Raw genomic sequence first — 20,659 nt, 5'->3', positions numbered from 1 at the left:
GTAATTTATGACAAATTTCACAGCATATTTCGGAAGTATTTCTTTCTATTTGGGGTTTTGTATCAATGGTTTTGCTCTCAACTGGATCAAGTCATACTTGTCTGATCGGCATCAAAAAGTTGTTATTGATGGTACTGTCTCAGATTCTTTCCCAGTACCTTTTGGCGTGCCCCAGGGCTCACGACTCGCTCCATTGCTTTTTGCTTTATACACAAGTAGCCTTATTAATAGCACTCAGAATAATTTTCCTGAAGTTTCCTGTCATTGTTATGCTGACGACACACAATTGTAGATATATTTTAGGCCATCTTCTACCTCTGCAGACACAAGTGTTTCAAGGCTGGAACAATGTATCTGTTTCATTCGTAGCTGGATGCTCAACAATAATCTGAAATTAAATGATAGCAAAAGTTAATTTTTTCTCATCGGCACCTCACAGCAGATCTCTAAAATTAATATCAACTGTATAAAAATTGGAGTATCCAATGTCAAACCATCTGATACTGCAAGGAATTTAGGAGTTTATTTTTATACAAACCTCAATATGGAAACCCATGTCACGAATGTATGCAAATCAACATATTATCTCCTCTATAACCTTCGGCGCATTCGCAAATACTTTGATCAAGAAAGTATCAAACTGGTGGCGCATGCTCTGATTACAAGTAAGCTTGATTACTGTAATGGTTTGTTGTTTGGAATGCCTGATAGTCTCATTTCTAAGCTACAAAGAGTCCAAAATTCATGTGCAAGACTTATCTACCGTGTCCCAAAGTTCAGTTCCACTACACCTCTTCTGAGAGAACTCCACTGGTTGCCTGTACGTCAAAGAATTTCATTCAAAATTCTGTTAATTGTATATAAATCATTAATCGGTCAAGCCCCACATTACATTACAGAATTACTCAAACTTAAAACCCAATCACACAGTCGAAGCCTGCGAAGTTCCACAGATAAATTATTGTTTCAGATCCCATTTCACAAAACAAAAGTCACACTTGGTGATCGTGCATTTGCACTTGCTGCCCCCAAACTATGGAATAGCCTGCCAATTGATATAAGAAGCTCTCCATCCTTGGCTCTCTTCAAATCAAAATTAAAAACATATCTCTTTAGTTAAGAAAATATGCTGTGTAGATATAAGTAAAAAGAGCTCTGAACAAGCGCAGCTGAATATATCCATATAAAAGCTGCGCTATATAAATTAATGCTTATTATTATTATTATTTTGTTTGGAGGAGGGGGTGTTGTCCAGGGCCTTTAAGCCCCATCCCCTCTATCTATCACTTGTATACGCTTGTGCACACAAACGGAAAAAATGTGGAATCTGTATTTAAAGTGATTGGTTAACATTGGTTTGACTTTTTAAAAATCTGAGCTAGAAGGTCACACTTTTCACCTGTGTGTGATATGTTACAAAAATGAAGCCCAGAAAAAATTGCGTTCGAAAATAATTATTTAATGCTTCAAAAATTGAAATATAAAGTGACCGAAAACACCACTTATGTGTACTATTTAGGCGTCTATAAGACGCCTATTTACAAAATCGGGGTTTGCCTTGCAGTTTTAGCTTTTCATTCTCAATAATGGTTGTTTTCAGGGTTTATTAATTCTAATACATGCACTTGTACACATGTTTTATCTTGGTTTGAGAATTTTTTAAATCGGCTGCTCACAAAGTTAAACAATACCTTTAAAAAAAGGGGGGTAGCCTACCTATAGGCCAATGTTGAAAATATTTAGTTTTTCATTATTTTGTATATACTTTTTTTGCTAAACTCTGTTAAGAGTGTATAATGAATATCATATATGTTTTGAATGTATTATTTTTCTTCATTTTTCTCTTTATATCCACCAGCTAGCGGTGAATGTCTCCAGCTTGCCGAAAAGCAGCGATGTCGAAACCGATTATGGCCCCGAAGTGGACGGCGACGATGCGATATCAACTTCCTCCCCCTCGTCTACTCCCCCTTCGACGAGGTTGGTTTGAATCTTTTGCGTCCTCTTTTGTTTTTGTTAACACACAATTTAAAAACAGATAGATTGCAGTCTTTGAACGACCTTAATTTTTTTTCTTTTATCTATTAACAATTTGAAAGAAAGCCTGATATCATTGTAAATATAAACCATTGAAATTTGATAGTTGAGATCACGGTAACATTAACCCTTCGCACGCTGATGTTGCAATTTTGCACATTCGTACAATTAAATTCAAGAATCGTAATAATTTTTTCTCCCCTAGCTTCATATTAGAGAAGCTAATAAATGGCAAAAGTTCTTGGACAACATCTATATAACAATCATCAGTATCAATGGTTCAAAATGGGAATCTTGATTCAAACAAAATAACATGGAAACAATTGTCATTATTATTTCCCCGAAATTAATTGAGCGTGCAAAGATTTAATGAATTCATTGATATTTCATTCATTATTTAATCTATTTTTGTTATGTATTCGTATTTCATTGACTTATTCATTAATTTTATGATCGTTGTTTTAACTGATATTTCTGTAAAGGGGGTCCATCGCCCCAATGTAGACCCCCCCGCGGAACCTAACATGTTAAAGGGGAATGAAACCTTTGGAACAAGTAGGCTTGTGTCGAAACAGAAAAATCAAAGAATAAGAATAAAGAAAGAAAGTTGGAGAAAAATCGGACAAATGAAAATGATGAAAATCCATATTTTATTGTTCGAAATAGACATGAAATGAAATACTCCGAAAATTTGCTTTGCCCAATTGATCGTGGGCCCGGCGAGGCTCTATCCCTTTAATCGTTGAACGCCAAACAGGGTAGCAGCAACTCCCATCTTTTAACGTCTTTTGGTCTGACGCGGCCGGGGTTTGAACCCCGACCTCCCGGTTGTGAGACGGACGCTCTACCAACTGAGCCAACACACCGGTTTGAGATAATGAGAAATAATGAGAAAGTTATGAGCATTTGAATATTGCAATCACTAATGCCATGGAGATCCTCCCATTGGCAATGAGACAAGGATGTGTGATGTCACATGTGAACAACTTTCCCTTTGATGGACTATATATAAAATACCCCAAAAATGTATCTTTTTGCTTTTTCTTATGGTGATACAAACTCTTTATCCATGATGTATTCTTTAAAAATCTGTATTACATGCCCTCCTATAAAAAGAATACATGATCTACTGATAGATGTGATAAAAGAGGCAGTTTAAATGAAATATATACTAAAGTAATGGGGAGAGGTGTTCACAAGATTTCAACATTTGAAATACATGAAACATTGAGGTAACCTACATGCATACCATCGGTATAAGAGAAAACATAACACGATGTACAGTACCGCACATAACATGCTTGCTTTTAAAATCCTACTTTATGTTGTCTAGTTTCAAGAAGTAACCGTAATGTGTTTTATGTTTCTCGCTAATCCACTTAATTCAAGTCTATCGAAGTTCTTTAGGCCCCTGTATAATCCCATTTTCAAAGGACTTGCGCGCGTCAACCAATTCACACCTCCCCTATAGTTCGCGCTACTTACCTTTTGTTCGAAGGGGTATTATTGACCCCTCGTAATCAATAAGACCAGACTTTAATGCAGTCTGACTCATGACAGTTAGTTAAAGTTTCTGAGTGGATTGGTAAAAAAAAATGGAGTTTAAAGATTGACTGGGTTTATGACCTATTTCTTAGTGTTCTATTCGTAGATGTTTTGATAAGAGTGTCGGTCGGAATTATCTTTTTGGCGAACTATGAATTTACTGTCCAGTCTTCTGCGAATTGTGACAATGGTCATTGATGGTGCTAAGAAGTGGACTCTGTGGATGTGAAATAGATTTGTTTATAAACAAGGTAGTAAACGAACAGAATTTGCGATTAACCCATATCATAGTACGTCCATGGTTAATACAAGTAGATGTGTGCGGGCTATCATACGCGGGTTTTGGGATATGTCGATATGGGCACTTTAATGGCCGTAAGCAGAATGGGGGAGGGGGGCAATCCTCCCCCTTCCGAAATTTCAAAACTTACATTATTTAACTTCAATATTTCACAAAATTCACCAAAAGAGTGCACAAAATTCTTCAATTTCGCTTTATAAAATGCAAAAACACCCCAAAGACAAGCTCGGTCGTTTCGCTCACTCGCTTTCAAGTTTCTCTAAAAGAAAATTATGCGTCTTGCCCCCACCTCCCCCCCCCCCCCCCCCACCGGAAAAAGAAATTGCGCGGACGGCTAAGGGCACTTTAACATGGAATGGGGTCTTTATGGGTTCTAGACCCCTAGCCTTTCAAGACCAATAAAATAAAAGCACCATGGGTAAAATATATTTTTACTGAAAGATATCAAAATCTATCTTAAAAGTAAATTTTCATTTTAATATTTTCATTAATTTGTTTCGCTCTCCCCCAAATGTTTAGAAATTCTTACACACCTGCTAACAAAATGCAGTCAATTGCTTCGGGTAAAATTGCAATGAGGACTTTGTTTTCGTTGATGGTTGAGCTTGTTTTTTCTATCGAAACGCAGCACAACTTTCTTCATAACATGACAAATTTAACTGCATTTGCTTTTTATTTTTATCGCACTGCTCAAGTCACCGATGCATGCTCATTATCCTCATAATCAGATGATGTTGAAAAATTCCCTTTGAATAGGATTGATACTAAAATATTCGAACTCCAGAACTGCAGGTGTGCCAGGCAGACCACCAGGTGTTTAATATTCAAAGAGCCCCGACACCGCGTAAGTCAAAAGGTGTCAGAAAGTTCCGCCAGCTTTGATACAATGTTATTTTGTTGAATTACTTTACATTTATCGACAGAAGGATACAATAATCGATAAGTTTCTGCAAGCCACGTGCATGATCGTAAAATGCTGCGAAGAGATACATGTAAGCAAAAAAATGTTTAATGTTATTGCTGCTTTAAAAAAAACCCGCCGCGTTTATCAGTGGTTTGATATGTGGTGCTTGATACGTTATTAGTGTTTGTAGAGATCACTGTCCAAACCTTTTATATATATTTTTTTCTTGTTCGATTGTTGATTTTAAAAATGAGGTGCTGTTTATTTTCTGTTTCTGTTTTGATGAATTATACGCGCCAATTTAAAGAGTTTTCTTTGAAGAGTGAAATTTGGTCGAATGAAAATTATAACCATGATAATCATAAACAGACGTAATTTTCAGTTTGTCATGCCCTGACAAGTGGACCCTTCCCCGATCACGATCTTATACAGATCATATGAAAACATGAAATTCAAAGCCAATTTAATGTTAATGGAAATTTGTTTCGTCGATCATTTTAAAACAAACGAAAGAGGCAAATTTCAAATAATATAAGAAATGGAAACAAATATATATAGGCTATAAACATATGAAGAGATAGTACGAAATGCATGCACGGTGACTGATAATTTAATGCATGGTTTGGATGGAGTTTTGACGGTTGAAAGGTATGTAGGATGTCGTTCCATTTCAGGTATGGAAATGGTCGTAAAATCCTGAAGGATAATAGATAATCTTCATTTTGAATTTGGTTTTAATTGATTTCATCGTAACACGTTCTCATTTCAAAGCTCAATCGCCGGTTTTAGACCCATTTCAATTCAAGGTTTGGCACGTTTTGATCATGACGATTTATAATCTGATTAAACAATTATTCTTTTAAGGGAAAACTTTTGCAGGATTTTGTAAGAAATAGATAACCTAGTAACTGTAACAATATCTTTAATAGGTCCCGCCGGTCACAAGTGCCTGATCATAAACTAAAAGAGTGCGAATAGTGGGTAATTATTTTGTCCAGGTATAGATTCAAAGGACCCCGCCAACTCGTAGAAGTTCTACAAAATGTAAAAAAAAAATGCACAGAAGTGTTAAAAGAGTTACAAAGACTGACGAGATAGGTTTCGGGTATACTTTTCAAAGAGCCCGCAAAAATTCTCAGGTGTGTTATCGTGTTTTTGGAATCATAAAGAGCAACGAGATTATTGGTAATTATTTGGATGTGATCACAGAGATACTATCATAGGGACACGGTGGGAAAACAGTGAGATTATACGATTTGTTGGCTCGTGAGAAAACGAGGGATCATCGTAAATTTCTTCTTCGAAAAATGATTTGGTTGACATTAATCTGCCTCTTCCTTTTTGGGGGGAGAAAATAGTCGGCTGTCTCCCGACGACTGGGGTCCAGTTTTACACTTTACATTGCCGCCATTGGCTGGCTTTCCTCAAAATCAACCACCCATCCACGATTTCTTTGGTATCTGTTACAGTTTGCATTCATCTTGACCCCTGGCCCGTTGACTCTAATTCAAGAGTTATTTTTTTGTGCCTGGGACAAATAGTGACACCAAATCGCCCAATATATTTGTGTATAATTTGTGGACCTCTTTATTAAAAAATATGAAGTGTATATGAATTCAAATTGAGAGTTAGGCTGCATAACAAAAAAAAAGGGCGAAGATCTGCCCAACCAAAAAAGTTGAAATGAATTGAAATGGAGAAAGCTTAACTACCAAAACTTTGGAAAAATCATCAAAAACGGATGAAAAATATCTGAAATTTCAAAATTTATGTTCGACCGGGATGTCAGATTTGCAAAGTTTTACCTTTCGATTTGTGGTGTGCGAATGAGGGAGCCAAAGATTTGTTGAAATATGCAATCTTTCCATTTTTAAATAACAAAACATTTAGAAATCGTGCCAGAAAATATCGAAATTTCTGTATACACGTAAGATTCTCAAAGGCTCACACGATTTTTTGAACTATTAAATCGTAGTATTTACAAGTCCACTCATGTAGAAAATATAAAATTTCTCCGTTTACATTTCGAATGCCAACCATAACGACGTGGGTTTGATTTCAAAGCTCAAATCTACATCTTATATCTAAGATTCTCATCTTGAGTGTTGAACCGAAGTCGTTAGCGTGGATATGCACGCTTCAAGGAGGTTTAGATTATCATTATCATTGTTTTTTTGTTGTTTTTTTATTCTCAACATTTTATTGTAAAATTATTGCTCGCATGCTTCTGAGCTGAGAAACCTTGTGAAACTTCGTTCTTGTGGGTCATTCTATTAATTATAGAAATATTTTACGTCAAGGATTGTTCCAAGGTCGGTATTTAAAACGCCACAATTCTGACGTCATGGGTGTATGTCTTGAAGAGAATTCAGTTTCTCTGGATGTTAGTATATATTCATCTTACATTCCCGGGTATTTGTTAACGTTATTTGTTTATTCGTGTGTTTGGCATTTATTTTGTTTATTATTGCGTTGAGGGTATCTGTTTCTACAAGTTTAATAAATTCACTCACCATCAAAAGTCTACTCCCGTCCTTCCTCGCATTGTTCTCCCTGGCATCCCTGTAGAAAATAGCGAAAATAATGGGTCGCAGGCTGGCTCGCATTTGTTCATTGCTTCGATGTGAATAATAGTAATGCAATTCTGTATTCTTCCGAATCAATTGAGCATGGACATTGTAAAGAAAGGGCAGTTTAAATAGCAGAAGAGGAAAGCGAAGTAACAAAACAGCGGTGAGCAGAGATCAAAGGGAACGAACCGCCGAGACTGTCGGCGTGCTCTTTGATGTTAGCCTACCAAAAGGCCGCCTCGACATACAGCTATTCTAATGGCAACGTTAGCGCTCCACGCATTTTAAAGGGTGTTAAGAAAAGAACTGTTTAACCTCTATTATTCTCCACTATCAAAGATACAAAAAGCCAACTGTTACCAATTCTATCGGCTCTTTATTCTCCTTGAAAGGCGCCGTTTTGTGAAATGTCAATCGCATTTATTCGTCTATTGGAAATATTTTTGTTTTGTTTTGGATTTTCTTTCTTTGACTTGTAAGCGCGCTCTGCCATTGTAGTGGCGGGAGACGTATTAAATCGCCGAGCCCATCTCGTGTCATACATCCATCTCTTTTCATCATAGATTGGGGACTTTTAAAAAGTAAAATTAGGTTTCCGATATTTGTTAGAACTGCCCATAAACAGGCTTCATCCGAAGCCGTAAAATCTGGTGCGTCTATTCGTCGAACTGTGAAATTAAAAAAAAAATCAGAAATTCCACCGAAGCTATATCTCGGCAATAGATCATCGGCTTGGTGATACTACACTTTAGAAGACAACTGCGAAATCTCTTTATTTATATTCCGATCTTTCCCAGTTCCTATTTCTGGCTGTGTTTCGGGCGAAATCAAACAACATATTTAGCGCTAAATAGCAAGCTCTTAATAGCATGGCAATAGTCCCATCTATGTAAATGCTACCTCATAAAACAAACTGAAATCTACGCTGTCGTCTGCCTTTGTACGTGTTTATGTCCTGCTCACATTCAAACTGGTAATTTTATGCCCCTATGAAACATTTTCCGCGCGCCTTTGATGTTTCCCGCGGGAGCCCTTGAAGTTGAGCCCCTGTAAGATCTCAGAGTTATTTCAGTCAAACTGTTTCGATTATTTCTGGTATCATTTTAAATTTAGAAGCAGTTTCTGGCTATAAGTCGTTCACAGGGCATTTTAAGTCATGAAATTTCTCTGAAGCTTGTATTATGACAAATGTGATATCCATGAATTAGGATCCCAAGGGGATCAATAATTGCTTTTCATGAATTTTGTTTTTAATCAGTTAGTCTGTGTAATTATAATTCACGCATTCTGTAGATAAAAACTTATTTGAATACTAATGATTTGGTTAATATATTGATTCGTTTTACATTCATTCATTTATTATTTAATTGATACATTTATCATTTCATTCATCTCTTAATCTATTTGAATATTTTTGTTCTTTAAATAATAGCTATAAACCTATATATCAATGGGTTTTTATTATTCACATGTCTTTTTTGGTTTTTGTTTTCAGACATAAATCCAGAACTACTATATAGTAGTATACCTTTTAAGACATTTAAAAAGGTATAACTTTTAAGACATCTAAAAAGCGTCATCCTAATAAAGATCATAAAATAATGTTTTGATCATGCATCAAATGGTCGGAAGAAAGATTGTTTGGCTGTTTGCCAAAGTACAATAAGATAAATTCATGTGATTTCTGATAAATGGGAATGTTTGACCAAATTCCAGAGCTGCCAAGTATTCTGTATTATTAGGGAGACGCCCTGAAAATTAACTAATTTTCAAATGAAAACTGCAAATTTTAAATGTTTCATTAATCCATACATTAATATCTTTCATTGGCTTGTGTGAAATGAAAAAATAAAATTTTCCCCCTTCATCAGTAAATTTTCCCTGAAACTGTAAAAAGGTGAATATTTATCTTGACAGCTCTGGAATTCCATTCATATGAAATTATATCTGTATAAGAATCAATATTTGTTATTGTCTTTCTTACATTAGTTCTGTATTTCTTTAATTTATTTGCATCATATAGGCAAAAGAGCAGCATCTGGTGTGTCGAGACGATTCTATTCTAGGGTTTGGGGCTTGCCCGACGTATCGCAGTGATGCAGCTAACTACTCCATGAACTGTGAGCTCAACAAGAATACAAGGCGATGTGAGGTTCCATCTTTGAAGGTAAATTATAAAAGTATTTTTTTTCATTGTTAAAGAGGACAAGCATTTAGGCATCCATTTCCTAACACGCCCCCCCCCCCAAAAAAAAAAAAAATCAAGAGCTTGGTAAAATGGGAATAGCTTTTTAATGTAAAAACAGAGTATGTATAAACAGAGTAGCCAGGTTTGTTAGGAAAATTCAATTAAAAAAAAAATACAGAAAGGGAATGGAATGTGACAAAAAGGCAATCAGAAACACTTTCATTGACCTATTTCATTCCCATTTATCAGTGTTTCTGTTTTCTCTCCCTCTATCTGTCTTGCTTCTCTCTTCTTCCTTTCACTATCTCTCTTCCATTCTTACTCCCGTTCTCCATTGCAATGTCAGAATGATATACTAATTTGAATAGATTCCTTATCAGGTGAGTGTTTCGTAAAGCTGTTCGTAAGGTTAAGAGTGACTTTAAAGAGAAATGCCAGTAGTTGCAGTAAACACTGATTTCATGAGAAAGTCTGTAAAACCAGGCTTAATTGTCAGTATATCATCGAGGATCTAGATCTGGTACAGTTACATAAACAGAACTTTGTAAAATCTTGAAATCTATGCTGAAAAATGTTCACGCTGAAGATCACCAACACATATAGGCACACGTGGGACAGTGTATTAATTGCTGGAATAAAGACCCGACGGAAGTGACCGAATCCGCGCTTATTTTGCTTATTTCTCAGCAATTACACAATTTCTTCCAGATTCCTTTGGCACATATTTTTTATTCATAGAAACAGACACTTGGGTGGTCATTATATTAGATTCTGTAAAAAGTCATTTTGAGATCGATCGTTACCAGAACTGGAATTTATCTTTAAGAACAACTACTAATCATTTCTTGTGGTAAATGTAAGACACCAAAATGTTCATTGGCGAAGGTTTAGAGCATAAGAAAGCTTCACCACTCGTTCTTAAAGTCGCTCTTAACTTACGAACAGCTTTATGAAACGGCCCCCTGGAATAATAAATCCCTAGCACCTTTTAATTCTTTGATCATTCATCATATGATTAATGGTTATGTTTAATCAAATATTACTATTATTCTACCAATGAATAATTCTATCTGATGTATGTTTTTTTTAAACATTTTATTCTAATGTTGGAAATCTTTGTCAAGATATTTTTTACCTCAAATAAAAAGAAATCATATTATGTAATTGTGCCAATGACAGTGGTGATTTATAGCACTAGGTTTGTCATATTTGTTATCTACAACATGTTTATGCAGATGAAGACATTTTATATTGTACAATTATCTTGGAATTTATTTACAAAATAAAGAACCGTGTAGGAGGAGAAAACAATGTTTTATAAATTTATGATATTTCCATAAATTTATTTGCCTTTTCAGGTAAAAGCAAGATGTAAGGTGTATGAGATCTGCGATCAAGCAGTACTTATCTCCGGGGGTTGGAATAGACAGACGAGTCCTCAGTCATCGGCAGACAATGTACAAGATATGTATTCTGTTCTCAGGAAAAATGGATTTAGAAGGCCCAACATCAAAACATTTTTTGCTGATACAAGCAGTGTATTAGGTATGCATTATATCCAGGATCTGTCTATCTTAATACACTCCAAATTCCAAGGATTTGATATAAATCCAAATCGGCTGTGAGTAGTGGCCAGCCGAGTTTTGAATTTATTTTCAATCTTAAGGATTAACTTTTAAATCTCAAAAGATTTAAATTCAAATGTTTTAGGTTGATATTTAAACCAACAAGGTTTAAATCTAAATCTAATATTCGGCTGGTCACTATTCACAGCTAATCTGGATTCATTTTAAATCCTTGGAATTTAGAGTGTACATGTATCTTTATACATGACATATCGTATTGTTATCATATATAATTCATTTTATTTGCCATAAATCAAAACAACAAATCATTAACAATACAAAACACATGTAATGAAGACAGAAAATCCACATATCTATCTTTCTATCTGGTATTGGTTCTAAAAGACTCTTTGGAACTAGCTAGAGGTCCTCAAATGGGTCCACCCTCAAATGAGCCCTCATTCAAGTAGGTATTCTCAAATGTTATAAAAGACTGTATTATGGCGGCGTATTACAGAGCACTTTTCATCTGGGAATTGTATCGGGGGGGGGGGGGGTTATCTTCCTGAGTCCATTTTTTCTGATATGAAGCTAATAGATGCACACCAATAATAGGTTCCGGTCACATCGGGGGGGGGGGGGGGGGGGCCTTGACCTGTACCTAAAATGACGTCATTCATAGAAATAATGACAAAGGTATGAATTGTGCTATTTTCAACACTTATTTTTTTAGTGATTTAATTTATCTATTCTCATTTTTAACACATGAGCCTATGGAGATATGTTAAGTGGTGCATTGCCTAATATCAAGCCACTATACCATAGCCACTTTGAACAGCGCCACCTCTAGACAGACCTCAACTACCTCATTGACATCCATGCAGGCTGCATCCCCCTCCAAGAAAAAATATCATGATCTGTCGTCTTGTAATACGTGTCTATACACACATTCCATTAATAAATATCTTCCAGGCACGGGCGTAAGTACTTGATGTCACCCTACTCAAGTGGAAGGGAGAGGGGAGGGGATGACACAATAGTTCATCCTCCACCTACCCCCCCCCCCCCTCGAGCGACAGGTTTGCTGTTTGAATTTACATCAGTGATCCAGAAGAGCTGTCCTCTTAAAGTAAATGTCGAGAATGATATGATGGAAACATTAATCTAAATTCTCTCTTTTTTATCAACAGAAGGCATCGATGAAGAAGGTTCAAGACACACGTATCCAGCAACACATAAAATGGCTATTCAGAGCCACCTTAGTACTCTGTGTAGAACGCCGTACTGCGTAGAGAGCCTTGTCATCTATCTAAATAGCCCCACCCTAGCAGATGGAACGATGCTTCTTTGGGATACGAATCAAGATGGCATTGTAAGTAAAAGGTGTTTTTTTATATGTGTGTAGGAAAGAGTATGTTTTTTGCAGGACTAAAAAACAAAGGTTTGAAAAAACATAGAAATACATAAGAATTTAAAAAACAATAAAATACATAAGAAATAAATTATATTTCTGCAATTTTTTTTTGTAGATATTAGTTAGAAATGTAATAGTTGATACTCCCACCAAAAATTAGCATTCTACTAGCTATATTTAAAACTTAAATGAAGAATTTGGAAAGGTCATATGATCGTAGAATGCTAATTACTAGCTATATAAATTGAGTTAAAGGCAAAAACATACACAAAAAACAAATTTAGGGCAAATTTCATACGCTTATTTCCATAATTAATTAGTAAAAAAATATAAACAATTAATTTTTTGAATATTTTACTATACATTCTTGTAGGTTACATCCAGCTCTACACGCGTGCAAATTTTTGCGGCGATTGCGCAACCCCCCCTCCCCCCCCCCCCCCCAGTATATACTGGTTTGAAATAGCCCAGTTAAGATAGGGTTAAGACTCTCTACAAATAGCTTCCTTTAATATTGTTTGTGTGATAATGTTTAGATTTTCACCTCACTACTTGACCTACTTTCCCTTTTTCCTCTGAAAACATCTTTTTATTCCGGTAGGATTCTACTTTGATATTGTTTTAAAGTTTTGTAGTGGTCGATAATTGATTGTGTTTAATTTATTTAAAGGACGTGGGTTCGATTCCAAGCAATGGCGTGTTCTCCTTCAGCAAGAAATTTACCCACATTGTGCTGTGCTCAACCCAGGTGAGGTAAATGGGTACCGGCAGGAAGTAATTCCTCAAAAAGCTGTGCACACCGGAATCGGTAGACTAGCTTAGCCGGGGTAACATAGCAACGCTTTGAGCACCTAGCAAGGTGGATACATGCCCTATACGAATCCTATATTATTTCATTTTATTTATTCATCCAACAGGCTAATGCTGATGAGCAGTACACGGTAGCTGAATTCCTAGAAGACATCTCAGACTGCAATGCACGGCACATCTACATCATAGCAGACCAGAGCTTTTCCGGTAGACTGGTAGACGCCCTCGAGTTAGCATCGGACACCACCCACCATGAGAATGTTGTAATTTTCACAAGCGGAGGGAGTCTGGAATACTCATGGAACAGCGAGTTGACGAATCGATGGGTGAACTCTAATCACACGACAATGTGTGTAGATGAAATACACAGGGTGAGAGCGAATTCTTTTAAACGAGTCGGTCCATAGTTTGTTTTTTAATTCAATTCAAGAAAAAATTCGATTTTTCGTCCAATAGACGTATTTCATATACATAATGCAAATAAACAATATAGTACACACATAAATGAATACAGTACACTACAAATACACCGGTGTCAATTTAACACCAACCCGGAATCTATATATGTCCACACCGGAGAAGTGTTAAACAACACCAGTTTGGTTTGTTTTAACACCAGATAGGCGCCTAGTACAACACCAATTAGTATTAAAACAGCTTCGGTTTGATTCCAAACTGGTGTTTCAATACTAATTATGTGTTCGGGGGAAGGCCTAAAACCTAGAAACCAGGGGCATGTGTTGGGATATGCCTGTAACACTATAAATAACAATTTCACAAAAGGAAGGGCTAAAAGAAGAGAAAGAAAGAGAGGAGAAAAGAGCAAGCGAGGCGAGCAAGTGGACGTTTTATAAAGACACTTCATATGTTCATGGGTAGCTGTGTATAATAGGTAAGCTTCATCAATATTAGAGGCTGATCCACGACTCGAAATTAAAAAAAAGGAAAGGATACAGGAAATAATGTGTGATAAAACATTTAGATAAAAAGAGTTTGGAGCCACCGTTGAAAGTTAAAGTGAAATTTTCATGGTTTAGGCCAATTTATAGTTAAGCAAGGATGCAATCTTTTAACAAATTTTAAAAGTCTCACATTTTTGGAATTGTCTCATTTTTTTTTTCTTTTTTGGGGGGAGGGGGTTATTTTTGCATGTTTTTTAAGAAAGGAAAGATAATCACCTACAATGCTTCCGATTGAGTCTGCCGAAATTTGGTGACTTGTTTTTCTTATTCTCATCCTCCACAAAATGTTATTGTGCCCTTGGAAAGTCTTATTTTAGTATTTTTGACTTGCATTCAAAGTAACATGAAAGAAACGTGAAACAAATTCTTAAGAATTTTTATTTAAACTTGGCTTATCATCACATCATCACATAATATTATTATTATTATTATCTAGTAAATGTTCTTCTTTAATGTTCATTTCATTCTACAGGGATATGAAGACACGCTATCTTCCACGCCGATTCTCTACGAGAGCTCGCAAAATGCCGCCAATACGACTCTTTTCGGGGCACCCTGTGATATGCTTCCCTTTTTGACCCCGCACGAACTCCGCGTCACGTATATGGGGTGTCAAAACCTTCCCATGACCCTATGGTGGTTCCGCTTCCAGTCCACGCGGTCGACGCGATCAACGTATCGATAGCATGAAATGGAGATCATTTTGTGAGGACTCGTGATCAGAACATTGATGATCAGGACAATGTCTTTTTTCGTGTAAAGTTTGCTTTGTAAAAGCAAGCTGAAATTTCATTACAGAGCTTTCCTCTCCATAAAGCTTTCTAAAAGTTGTGGATAGACAGGAGAAGGATTGACTTTGACCTATAGCGATTTTGACTCAAGATGGCGCTGTTCAACATCAAGCTGTGATGTACTAGTACTCTATCCAGTTATAATGAGCTGTTTATGAGATGTGCTTATTATAAACTTGAAAAGCAATGAAACACTGTTATCCTAATGTTTCACGTTCATTGTATGTGATTGATTCTGAAGAGATATGGTACTGTAAGTGTCAAAAAATGTCTAAATGATTTGTTTTGAAAGTATAAGGGAATCTTTCTTCATAATCCTAATGTAGTTGGTATTATATGAATGCCTTTTATCTCTAACCCAATCTAGTTCATCCCACTGTTGTTTTAGGCAGTGCATTCATTAATCCATCCCATTTTTTAAAAGATCAAGAAAGGAAAAGTTAGCTACTGATCTTAGTCCATTGTCATAGAGTTTAGTTCACATTTGTTTTATTTATTTTTTGTTCATACGTGAATAAAAATTATAAATTTGTTGTTAAATGATTAGAGTGAAACCAAATGTTTTCCCACCATATTCATTTGCCATGTGTTCCCGTTTGTTATGAAATTTAAGATTTCTTCTTCAGAATGTTGCATTTGAGCCAATTGATAGGCTCAACTAATATGTTTCAGGAAAGTACCAAAAATTTAGTTATTTTTTTTTAAATTATACCCGTTTTCACATGTTATGTTATATTTGTTCTTTATTTTAAAGTTGTTTTCAAATTGCATGATTCAGTTTAAAGCTCACATTCTTTCTGTTACCTTCCTCACTGTTAAAACAACCTTCAATATTTTCTTGCCAATGAAGGCAGTGTTCTTTGCGTTAGCCATCTCATGTTCATCACACAAAATCATTTTACCAATTTTTCTATTCATTAAATTCTTTTTTTTTCAAGAGTGGTCTTGTATATTGAGGCAATGCCTGTATGTAAATAAGCATATTTATGATTGTAAATGTACAAAGTGAACAACAGATTATGAGAGAAAAGATTATGAAAAGTGTTGTAATTATAGATAGGCCCTATTTTTTCATATTATGTAGCCTATATAAGAGAACGATGCATTGCTTTTTAATGTTGAGTAAGTAGTATAGTGATATCCCATCCTGCATTACAGAGATAGGGTCCCAATGCCTGAAGGATCAACTCGATTATTCCCGATGATATGTTTGACTTTGTTGGTCTAGTAATTAGAATCAATCTTACTTGATTGTAATGGTTGTGAATGCTCAGCCTCCCTGTCACAATATAATTGGAAATTGTGAAAATATTTGAGTAAGTAACCAGAATGATTTATATAAGATAATAGTGATAAAAATAATAATTTCCTGATTTATATAGAACTTAATACAACGGAACGACTTCTCTAAGCACATTACGGATATACCATTATCCCGGTTATCTGATCCTTGCATGCACGCATACGATGTATTCACTCTTTACATTCCCTGGGAAGCATTCGAACAAGAGTTCCAAGATTGAGTTATAATAATGATAATATAGGTGTATTTACCCAGGGAAGCCACTTCAGTTCTGAAAACTGTTCTCCCAGTGGGCCCTGTTCTTATTATTACCCCAGCTCTAGCTGGGCTGCCTAGGCGCTCAAGCATTCAAGGAATTTCTTCCTACCGAGTACCAATTCACCTCACCTGGGTTGAGTGCAGCACAATGTGGATACAACTTAAGATGTCAGACACGATGAAAAATGTATGCTTATATTGGATTGACATTTAACTTTGAAGTGTTGGCTTTTATATCTCTTGACAACTGATGTGTGGAATCAATCCCACTTCTGCCTCTGTTTGAATAATATAATTGTTAATGCTTTGAAGTTCTGATTTAGAAGGAATTTGTTATCATTTTGTTAGCATTTTTATTGTTTAGGCGGTTACCTACTGTTGTTTAGTTTCAAGTTATTTGCAAACCTTAAATGAAAGCACCCCCATACACTCCCTTATTTTTCCATCTCATTGTGCTCTTCTTTGTCTTTCTGTCTCTGTCCTTTTCATTCTCTCTCTCTCTCTCTGTCTTCCTCTTTTATCTGTCATTGAATGCAGGTATTTATATTAAAAATATTTCCTTCCAGTCGAGCCCCTAAGTGTAGCCTTTGTTTATTAAACATGTTTGACTTCTGAATTATGTAATCCAAAGGTTTCATAGTTGTATACGGGGACCAATTGGCTAAAAAAAAAGGGCAAGAAGATAATGTTTATGTATAAGGAGACTGGGCTTACCAGCATAGGCGGCGGAAGCGGGGGGACGGGGGGGGGGACCTGTCCCCCCACCCCCTAAATTTGAGGTGGGGGGGCGATCCCCCCCTAAATTTATAGTTGATAACCTTTTTTTTTTTTTTTTTTTTTTTTTTTTTTTGCTTGTCAATTTTGTTTCCTGCGTGGTCCCCCCCTAAAATTTTGGTTGATAACCTTTTTATTTTGCTTGTCAAAATATCTGGGTGGTCCCCCTCTAAATTTTTAGGCTTCCGCCGCCAATGCTTACCAGGCATGGAGGCTGGGGTCTTTCATCAATTCCTATCAGCTATTTCCTCTTACAATATCAATAGCAAACCATTATTATATATCTAATTTCTAGTTAGTAACAAACGTGAGTTCTGTAAGTTGCTTTGACCTTTCTTATTTTTTCCCAGTTTCCAGAGGAACAGCACCTGTTGAGTGGCTGAAAACTCTGTTTTATTATTTCGTATTTGGTGATAATTTTTCACTATGATCAATGATGTGTTGAAGTACCTTTTTATGAATGTATATATTTATATATATTATATATATATCAGCTCAGGATCCATGGTAATAAAACATGCACAAAAGAGCAATGACAATGGTGTTTCTTTCGTTTTCTATTGTTATCTATGCTTTTTGCAATTAAAGGTAAATGCTAGTTTTGGTAACGATATCAAAATGAGTTCGTACAGAATCCAATGAAATGACCACCAAAGTGTCTGTTTGTATAAATAAAACGCATGTGCCAAAGGATTCTGGAAGAAATTGTGTAATTGCTGAGAAATCAGCAAATAAGCACAGGATTCGGGTAGAGCGTCGGGCCCGACGCTCAAAGCAATAATTATACACTGTCCCACGTGCGCTTATCTGTGTTGGGGAAGTTCAGTCTGAACATTTTTCAGCGTAGATTTCAAGATTTCACAAAGTTCAGTTTATGTAACTGTACCAGACCTAGATCCTGGATGATATACTGACAATTAAGCCTGGCTTTACAGACTTTCTCATGAAATCAGTGTTTACTGCAACTACTGGAATTTCTCTTTAAGATACTGCAGTTAATATTGAGTGAAATATGTAGGCCCTAATTCCCATAAATTTTGTAACTTGGATCACCAGATTCCAGAGGGGCACTAATTATAACAACAGTAAAAATAATAAAAATAATTATAATTATTACAACAACAAAAATAATAATAATCAGGTGCGGATCCAGGATTTTCCAAGGGAGGGGGGGGGGAATTTTGGTGATTTCTGGAAAAGTTTTAGGAAATTTATTTATTATTTCACTCCCTTCTGTTTCGTTTTCTTTCATATTGTAGTTCATTTAGTTAAAGATATATAGAAACTAATTTCCATTGTCATTGTAAATGGATCACCAAATTCCAGGAGGATAATAATAGTTATGATAATAAAAATAATTTCGGGAAATGTATTTGTTCATTTATTGATTATGTTACTTCTTTCTGCTATTTTGATGCTGCTTTTATCAGAACCAGACCAGCGCCATCGTATAAAAAGTAGCGGATATGCTTCAGTTACTGAACGCTTGTGGTGCGGAATATTTTAGTGCGGGCCTGCTACGGACCAACAAATTAAACTAGATACGAGAACGTAACATGAATATTTCTCTCGCTTGCATAACAGAGCGAGGCTATATAAAGACGCCGCTTTTCCGACAACGGAGACGATGGCGGTGGCGTACGTCGTCAACATTAAAATATCTTTGAATTAAATAACTTATAAAGTATATGGAAACTTGGACATAAAGGTGATCAAGTATTATTAAATATCCTGCCTAAGTTTCAGGTCGCATGACCAAGGTCATTTAGGGTCATTGAACTTAATTTGGGAATCAACGTCGAATCTTAACCAAGGCAAAGTTTTTGAAATGTCGTCAAAACTTAGAAAGTACATGAATCTAGTTCATAAAATTTGGACACAAGGGTAATAGTGAATCCCTGAATATCCTACCTGAACTTCATGCCACATGACCAAGGTCAAATGCAATTTAGGGTCAATGAACTTTGACCAAATTGGGGGTAATTGTTGAATCGCCATCATTACTTTAAAAGTTTTATGGATCTAGTTCATGAAATGATGACTATGTCTTAAGGGTTATCAAGTATCACTGATCGACTTACACAAGTCTTAAGTCAAATAATCAAGGTCGAATGTCATTTAAGGTCAATGTACACAGTATTTTATTGTCACAATAAATGGTGTTTATTGTGAATAATCAATAGTCGTTTTCATTTTACCGTGTTTACACTTGATCGGCTTTTGGTTCAGATCCAAAAGCCGATGCAGAATCGGCTTTTAGTTTGCGTTTACACGTTGTTACAGCTCGCGGTTCAGAACCGCGAGCCGACGCAAAAACCTGAAATGATACGCACACCAACAATATACGTCGTAATAAAGACAACGCTGGATCAGTGCGCTTACAATTACGTCACAATGGTAAAGTAAATGAAATGCGCACAAATTGCCGATGCAGAATCGGCTGTCTGTTTACACGTAGTAAAAAAGCCGATTCTGCATCGGCTCGCGGTTCTGAACCTACTACTTTGGTGGTGCAAATTGCCGGTTCTGAACCGCGAGCCGATGCAAGTTACTCGCGTTTACACGCTATGAAAAAGCCGATGCTGCATCGGCTCGCGGTTCAGAACCGCGAGCCGATTCAAAAGCCGATTAAGTGTAAACACGATATCAGCACTACTGCTATTATTGAATCGTGTAATGCAACCGAGACTGCCAGAGGCGCGGCGGCGTCCCTCTTGTCATTTTTTATTAACATAAATGAATTTCTAGTAACTTAATTCTGAATAATTATTTCAAGAAACCTCCGAAAGCACGGGTATCATACAATTATTACCCAAAAAATATATGTAATTAAAATGGACAATTATAAAATATTTATCTTTACTTAATTATACTGCTTAATAATCCAACGTCGTTTATTTACAAGGTCACACAAATATTGTCATTTCAAAATAATTTTGTGTTTGTAATAATAATCAGTATATATCTGTGCTAAAGTTGTTTTGAATTAGTACCAGTTTTTAGAACTGAAGTGACTTCCCTGTGTAAAATATGACATTACTATTATTATTATTATAATTATTATTACTATTATCATCATTATTATTATTATTATTATTAATTTGCCGCTGACAAGATTTCGTCAACGGGTAGGCATTGGGATAAACGGTTTACAGACAAAGTAGTAGGAAATTGAATAAATTGTATTTTTATTAAGAAGTAGCGATTCCTTAGTTTTCTTTTAATCCCATGCACAAA

General features: G+C 35.9%; 1 protein-coding gene across 1 annotated transcript in view; it reads left to right on the top strand.

Annotated features, from left to right (window-relative positions):
- LOC129273944 (uncharacterized) overlaps window positions 1-17,217 on the top strand; it is a 31,450-nt gene extending 14,233 nt beyond the window's left edge. The window contains exons 2-7 of the mRNA XM_054910813.2: window positions 1,859-1,980; window positions 9,381-9,524; window positions 10,904-11,090; window positions 12,301-12,482; window positions 13,442-13,705; window positions 14,769-17,217. Coding sequence (XP_054766788.2) covers window positions 1,859-1,980; window positions 9,381-9,524; window positions 10,904-11,090; window positions 12,301-12,482; window positions 13,442-13,705; window positions 14,769-14,981 — 1,112 coding nt within the window. The 3' untranslated portion in view covers window positions 14,982-17,217. The remainder of the gene's footprint in view (window positions 1-1,858; window positions 1,981-9,380; window positions 9,525-10,903; window positions 11,091-12,300; window positions 12,483-13,441; window positions 13,706-14,768) is intronic.
- The last annotated feature ends 3,442 nt before the right edge of the window (window positions 17,218-20,659 follow it).

This window comes from Lytechinus pictus, chromosome 13 (assembly GCF_037042905.1).
Source record: "Lytechinus pictus isolate F3 Inbred chromosome 13, Lp3.0, whole genome shotgun sequence".
Classification (NCBI taxonomy): domain Eukaryota; kingdom Metazoa; phylum Echinodermata; class Echinoidea; order Temnopleuroida; family Toxopneustidae; genus Lytechinus; species Lytechinus pictus.
Note: the sequence above shows the minus strand (reverse complement) of the source record. Positions and strands in the feature narration are given on the sequence as shown.